At 38.5% G+C, this 7,500-nt stretch overlaps 1 protein-coding gene and 4 non-coding genes across 5 annotated transcripts; 4 read left to right on the top strand and 1 right to left on the bottom strand.

The window, feature by feature from the left end:
- The first annotated feature begins 409 nt into the window (after positions 1 to 409).
- Positions 410 to 499, top strand: Trnay-gua. Its single transcript is given in 2 exon segments — positions 410 to 446; positions 464 to 499. It is a non-coding gene; the product is annotated as a tRNA-Tyr (tRNA).
- Positions 500 to 1,078: 579 nt separating this feature from the next.
- Trnay-gua lies at positions 1,079 to 1,168 on the top strand. The gene is given in 2 exon segments: positions 1,079 to 1,115; positions 1,133 to 1,168. It is a non-coding gene; the product is annotated as a tRNA-Tyr (tRNA).
- A 674-nt stretch (positions 1,169 to 1,842) lies between these two features.
- LOC119583940 lies at positions 1,843 to 2,997 on the top strand. Its single transcript, XM_037932651.1, has 4 exons — positions 1,843 to 1,976; positions 2,132 to 2,273; positions 2,386 to 2,505; positions 2,779 to 2,997. Exons 1-4 carry the CDS (start codon positions 1,933 to 1,935, stop codon positions 2,887 to 2,889), a joined length of 417 nt encoding a protein of 138 aa, XP_037788579.1. The 5' UTR covers positions 1,843 to 1,932; the 3' UTR covers positions 2,890 to 2,997.
- Positions 2,998 to 3,644: 647 nt separating this feature from the next.
- On the top strand, positions 3,645 to 3,734 carry Trnay-gua. The gene is given in 2 exon segments: positions 3,645 to 3,681; positions 3,699 to 3,734. It is a non-coding gene; the product is annotated as a tRNA-Tyr (tRNA).
- A 3,427-nt stretch (positions 3,735 to 7,161) lies between these two features.
- On the bottom strand, positions 7,162 to 7,251 carry Trnay-gua. Its single transcript is given in 2 exon segments — positions 7,162 to 7,197; positions 7,215 to 7,251. It is a non-coding gene; the product is annotated as a tRNA-Tyr (tRNA).
- Positions 7,252 to 7,500: the final 249 nt, after the last annotated feature.

The following is a 7,500-nucleotide window of genomic DNA, read 5'->3' as shown; positions in this document are numbered from 1 at the left end:
AATATATAAGCATCCAGAAGTTGTGTGTGTACGTGTATGCATTTACAATGTATAGGCCCATACAAACAGAAACGCAAGTTATCCACAATAATAATACTTACATTAAAGAAAGAATTTGTAACATTTCATGATTCGACAAATTCAAAGAACGCTGATTTATCTGACACTGTACTTGAGAAATATATTCTATAATAACAGGTTGTCAGAATCATAAACAGTTGATTCCATTATAGTGTAGTCCACTTCCTCGCCATTGCTCTTGCAGATGCTATGCACGTGTCTTCTTTCGTTGCAACACAGCTACTAATACGACTGAAATCCGTCGCCGTTGGGAGCGAGTGAGCGGCGCGCGACGGTGGAGGCGAGGCAGAGGAAGGGAAAGCTGGAAATGATGTCTAATGATGTCAGCCCTTCGATAGCTCAGTTGGTAGAGCGGTGGACTGTAGTTGGTTGCGAAGCAGACATCCATAGGTCACTGGTTCGAATCCGGTTCGAAGGATATATTTTGTGGTTGGAAGGGGCCAAAGGAGTATTGCACGTAGGTATTTTAGTTTTCTCTAGAGAGGATTTTTCCCTTAATACCCTTTTCATACACCCACACACATATCAGTATGTATACCGCATGCTCATTTGAATAACTTGTTTTCTGATTCAGCAGTAACTGTGGCATGTTAGCATACGATATTTATTTTGATAATAAACAGAAGAATAAATAAGTAATAATAATAAGCTGATATCGGCATGAATGATAGGATTAGATAAGGTAAGATGCTCTCCCAGGGGTAACCGTCTTCCGTTTTTAAGAGTTTAAAGAGTATAAAGCATTTGGCAATATTTCAAATATGACACGAGTTCTCTTCCTCTAGTGTGAGAAGCAGAGAAAAGAGCTGCCAGTATGTTTCTTGTGACTCTGAATGTTGTATGCTATCGTGGGTTAAAAGGCCTACCCAACTGGCGCTTAATCCTGCATATGGGGCAAGGCGCTCCCAACGATAATAAAAAAAGGGGAATGGGGCGAAGGAGGGGGAGAGGAAAAAGGAGAAAATAATATTTAATAACCACCTAACTATAAGAACCCCCTTCGATAGCTCAGTTGGTAGAGCGGTGGACTGTAGTTGGTTGTGAAGCAGACATCCATAGGTCACTGGTTCGAATCCGGTTCGAAGGAAAATTTTGTCGTCATTTCGATCATCATTATCATCACCAAGATCGCCATAAATCACATTTTCACTTATTCACCTTTATTCTAGAGCCAAAACCACATGTGACGTTATAATATATTTCTTCAATGTAACGAGATCAGTTTATTAGCTACATGCATTGCCATTTGCAGAGATTTCCCATAATGATAATATTAATGATATTGATAATAAAGATAATAAAAATAGTTAATAATTATAATTATGATATCAACAACAATAATAATATTATTAATAATGATAATGAAAGCTACAACAATATTAGTTATAATTATTATACTTATGATGATAAGACAATAATAACACACACACACACACACAAATAGGCATGTATGTATGTATGTATATATATCTATCTATATCTATCTATCTATCTATATATATAAATATATGTATATATATATATATATATATATATATATATATATATATATATATATATATATATATATATATAGAGAGAGAGAGAGAGAGAGAGAGAGAGAGAGAAAGAGAGAGAGAGAGAGAGAGAGAGAGAGAAATACATATGTTCTTCAGTACACTGGATATGGTCACTCAATCTTACGTAAAACCGTTACATTGTACCTAATTACACCTGAGTATTCTGAACTGAACAGGTGATTCGATATCCTTATCAAGCGAAGGCCTAAACCGCTACAGTGTGAACCCAACATCAGCATAAAAGCCACACGCCGTCCAAGGGGACATCCTCTTCCTCAGCCACAGCAACACCATGAAGGTCCTCGCGCTTCTCTTGGCCTCCCTCGCCGCCGTCAGGTAGCTCTTCCTCTCGTGATGCCCTCTGGAGGGACGTCCCTCCACAACACAATGCTTTCTGGAAACAACTGTGCTTGTTTGACTTACAAGACAAAGCCAGTTTCCTTATAATTGGTTTTTATTTATCTTTGCCTCTTGTGGTTTCCCATCTGCAGCGCCCAGACGGAGCCCTGGTGCCGCTGCGCCGCCTTCGTCACCTACGAGCACTCGGAGATCATGGTGTTCGAAGCACCCGAAGTCACCATCGACTCCTGCACAGACGACGCCAAGCAGTGCAAGAACTCCTGCACCAAAGAGGTCAGTCCATAAGGGGACATCCCTTCTTTAACTGCTTTGCCGTCTTCTGATAAAAGCAAGGGAAAACAGGCAAGTCTTTTGCATTGTTACTAAGGGTGGTCTTGTGTTGCAGCTCAACGATTTCAGCAACAACGGTAATCTGTGGCTCGTTCAGGAAAACGGCTTGACTGTTGGCCAGAACATCTGCACCTACATGGCCGACCATTTCTTCTACTTCATCCACAACCACAGGGTAAGTCAACTTGATCTATAAGATAAAATGAAAGAAAGGGAGAGAGAGTGTGGGGAATGTGGAGAAAGAAAAAAGGATAACTAAAAAGATTACTTCCATTCGCAGAATTTTGACCCCAGCATCCTATATTCCTTTTCGTTGTCGCTAAAACTAAGACGTACATGTCCAGTAAAACAAAATTTTGCTCACGCTACGTCGCCCCTTTCTTTCTCTTCTGTTCATCGTCATGAAAATCGATGGCGATCGACAGGTAACCCTCGCCTTCTCCCGCAGGTGTACGGCTACTTCGAGGTGTGCGGAGGCGCCTGGGAGTACACAGGAGTCGCGTCGCAGCAGCTGCTGTGTTGCAACGGAGGCAAGCACGAGCACTGCATCTCTAAGTAACTGCAACAAAGAAACCCTAAAACAGATTACACAACACTACCATGATTCAAATTGGTCATTATTTCAGACAAACTGTGTTAAAGAAATAAAAATAAATTCTTCACTCAACACGGCCATTTTATTCATCGAATCATTAAGCGGTACTGAGGATTTCTCTGATGGATGTATATGACTTTAAAAACGTGAGATTTCCTAAGGTAGACGTGGTGATCACCAGACGTGGGTAGAGTTCAAACAGATCAGGAACTGAGGCAGACATTGGCGAGTCCCAGAATACAGAGAAAGAGCAGTTTACTAGTCTTCTCTAATTCCACTTGCAAAGTACGAGCCAATTAGGAAAACGGAGAGGCAGACGTATCAAAAGCGAGTGATTTCTTCACATCAGAAATATTAAATGATTACTAATTTTATTACTAATTCACTGATGAAACTCAAAATATGTTCCTACATATTTTGATTTGTATAATTCTGCATTCCTTTGAAAACACACATATGCTTTGTTTACACTCCCTAATGGCATACGAGAGAGACACTCAAGCTATGGTAAAGGAACAATGATGCCTCGTCACTCGAAAACAAGAAGTTGACCAACTACTGCAGGACTGTGATTAAGAATTCCAAGAGAAAATCTTTGTTCGCTATGAGAATTCTTGCTTTTTCTTTGTCGTCGCCGTTGGGAGCGAGTGAGCGGCACGCGACGGTGGAGGCGAGGCAGAAGAAGGGAAAGTAGGAAGTGGTGTCTAAAGTCGCCAGCTCCTTCGATAGCTCAGTTGGTAGAGCGGTGGACTGTAGTCGGTTGTGAAGCAGACATCCATAGGTCACTGGTTCGAATCCGGTTCGAAGGATGTTTTTGTCATCATATTTATCATAATCACTAACAGCAGCAGAATTGTAGTCTTTTCTTTACCTTAATATGATTTGTAACGTTCTCTTCGGGTGGCGCTCTGGTACTGTTTTTTATCCGTGTTGTCATTATTAATATCTTTATACACGCTATAATAAAAATAATCATCATTGTTATCATTACTGTAATAATCTTAGTGCCTTTGACTTTCAAAACTTATTTAAGCCTAACATGACAAATTGTTGACATGAATTTCATTTCGATCACTTGAAATTCTTTTTTTTTTGAGGATGCTACGCAGAGACGCCATTTAAGTAAGCACATACTAACATGAAGATATAGGAAACATCATTTGTATTTATGCACTGTAAAAAGAATGCTATTTATGCTCCCCTTTCTGTTATAGCTTAAAGCCTTCAGCAACAACTGCGGCCTGTGGCTGGTTTAGGCAAACGGCTTGACTGTTGACCTCATCTGCACTTACATGACCTACCATTTTCTCCAGTCCATCATGATTCACTCTACGTAAAGGGAATGGGAAAAGTCAGATGAAAAATCATGATAAGGATTGCTTCTAATCAGTGTTGCTGGAACTTACCAAGGTCTATCTGTTCACCAATTTAAGATACATTTCGCTCACCCTAAATTGCCCTGCCTTTCACTAAGCAAAAAATAAGAGGGCCAGCATGCACTGAGAGCATATGTATATTGTACAGCTAAGCATACTTAGAGACAAATGCATCAGAAATAATGAGAAAAACAGTTGAGTGAATTTTTCGCATCAAACTTTCAAAATATCTTGTAGGGCTAACTAATCTATGCAGGGAATTCGCAATATAGTAAATGGAACTTAAGATATCCATTCTCTCTCTCTCTCTCTCTCTCTCTCTCTCTCTCTCTCTCTCTCTCTCTCTCTCTCTCTCTCTCTCTCTCTCTCTTTGGTATTGAAGAAGTGAATTTGTTTGATTTTATTCAATCTGTGAAATAGAATTTCTTATTTGAATTCAGTTTAACAACTCTCTTTTAGTAATAATAGACTGACCTAAAAAGTCGCCCACGATACTGAGGGAGTAGTTTATATTTTTGATCTGCAGTCGTATTTGATTATGCATTTTACCTCTAATATGTTTTATTTACATTCCAACAGGTACAACAGCCACGCCGTTATTATGTCTCGTCACTGGAAAACGAAAACTTTACCTTCTACCATAGAACTAAAGTTGGGAATGTCGAGACAAAATCTTAGTGAATTCTCTCTACTCGCTCACCGTTGGGAGCGAGTGAGCGGCGCGCGACGGTGGAGGCGAGGCAGAGGAAGGGAAAGCTGGAAATGATGTCTACTGATGTCAGCTCCTTCGATAGCTCAGTTGGTAGAGCGGTGGACTGTAGTTGGTTGCGAAGCAGACATCCATAGGTCACTGGTTAGTCACTATCGCCATATGCAGTTGCAGATTGATTCATTATGCTTTTGCAGAATGTATAATGACTTTTTAGAATGACATTGGTGGCATTAGAAATGTGCATTTTTCAAAATCATTTGCACATGCACGACCCCAAAGAAATCTTGGAGTACGAAGCACAATAAGAAAAGTTTCGACATGAAATCAACCGAAAATGAATATCAATGAACTTAAAATTCTGTTACACTCCCAAGAAGCCTGAAAGGTTGCCAAATGTACATTTCATTACAGTTAATGATATATGAAGTTGCTTCTCCATTCCAGCTGCATTCAGTCATTAACAGTAAGTAACTAAATATGAGTAAATATATATACTTTAAGCATAATGTTGGTATCACAACTTAAAAAACAAAAACAAAACAAAATAATATGAGGTTACTCGATCGCCCTTATCAGTTGCCAAATAGCGAATAGCATTTAGTAGTAAATCATATAGAATAGATATAATATCAACATATCTCATTTGCAATCGAAGATTATATAAGTCCGTAGTAACACTTAGCAACAACGATAGTTTTCGATTCTAGATTGCAGACATCTAAGTATAATAATTTGCAAGAATTATCTAGTAGATCCAAGATGTTTTCTCAGTATCACTATCAATAACCATGCAGCATTTGGAATAAAGAAAAAGTTTTTTTTAACCTTAACGAGGTCAGAATTTTCCTGTTGCCATAGTGAGAGCGTCATTCCCGTACCCTACTGTGGGAATGCAACAGTGTATATAGGCAGTGAATTCCAAACCCTAGTGCAAGTAAAATACAAAATCTTAAGTGAAGACGTTCTGGCAGCGACTCAGATGAAAGGATGCTGTAGCTAAGGGTAAATTACTTCTCATCCTGCAAGCTAAGCAGGTTGCGGAGCCCTCAGCCCTTTGCAGGGGATACCCGCCCTGCCTTCGACCCAGTGGGTACAAACCCAGCATGCCGGGCCCTATAAACCGCCGCTCGTCTTTGTTTCGGGTGGTGCCGGGGAGTTGGCACTCACCTCGAGTGACTGCCTGAGGTAGTCAGGAAATCTTGACTACCAGGAACTGTCACTCATTATTTAATGCGACTGCAGATCAGAAATATAAAGCCTTCCTTCACTACCTCTAGGTCCTCAGTATAAAGCAAAACAGAAAGGCTTAGAATTTATGTAGTTTATGATCCGTATGCGACTCTTTTTTCATAGTTTTACAAAAATTGAACGCTCCCATGACTTGCTGGCCCGGCTAAGACTGGTGCACTGCCACCCTATGGCCACCCATGCCAACTGAGCACCTGTGTGTGTGTGTGTGTGTTTGTGTGTGTGTGTGTATATATATATATATATATATATATATATATATATATATATATATATATATATATATGTATATATGTATGTATGTATGTATGTATATACACAGTGAATATGTTTATATATGTGTGTGTGATAAATAAACACACACACACACACACACACACACACACACACACACACACACACACACACACACACACACACACACACATATATATATATATATATATATATATATATATATATATATATATATATATGTGTGTGTGTGTGTGTGTGTGTGTGTGTGTATGTGTGTGTGTGTGTGTGTGTGTGTGTGTGTGTGTGTGTGTATTTATTACATATATATATATATATATATATATATATATATATATATATATAGGTATATGCATATATATATATATATATATATATATATATATATATATGTATGTATATATACATATATATTCATATTTATATATATACACATACACACATGTGTGTGCTCTATACATATGTGTACATATATATATGCAATACACACACACATATATATGTGTAGCATATATATATATACACATATATATGTAGCATATATATATATATATATATATATATATATATATATATATATATATATATATATATATATATATATATATATATATATATATATATATATATATATATGCAAAATTATCCTTCGAACCGGATTCGAACCAGTGACCTATGGATGTCTGCTTCACAACCAACTACAGTCCACCGCTCTACCAACTGAGCTATCGAAGGAGCTGACATCAATAGACATAATTTCCAGCTTTCCCTTCCTCTGCCTCGCCTCCACCGTCGCGCGCCGCTCACTCGCTCCGAGCGGCGACGGTTTCATGTCCAGGATTTTGGAATTATTTTAGCGTTTTAAGACTAGGCATCGCTGACCAGGAAGTAGAGAGAATTCACCGAGAATTTCTATGGGTTCTCCTAAATATAGTCCTGCGGTCGAAGATAACATTTTCTCTTTCCACTGACGAGGCAAGAATT

This window comes from Penaeus monodon, chromosome 17 (genome assembly GCF_015228065.2).
Source record: "Penaeus monodon isolate SGIC_2016 chromosome 17, NSTDA_Pmon_1, whole genome shotgun sequence".
NCBI lineage: Eukaryota > Metazoa > Arthropoda > Malacostraca > Decapoda > Penaeidae > Penaeus > Penaeus monodon.
This window is presented reverse-complemented; position numbering and strand designations above follow the sequence as displayed.

Coding starts and splice junctions, on each gene's coding strand:
- LOC119583940 (XM_037932651.1), top strand. CDS start 1,933: ATGAAGGTCCTCGCGCTTCTCTTGGCCTCCCTCGCCGCCGTCAG. Junction 2,274..2,385: donor AGAACTCCTGCACCAAAGAG/GTCAGTCCATAA, acceptor CTTGTGTTGCAG/CTCAACGATTTCAGCAACAA. Junction 2,506..2,778: donor ACTTCATCCACAACCACAGG/GTAAGTCAACTT, acceptor CTTCTCCCGCAG/GTGTACGGCTACTTCGAGGT.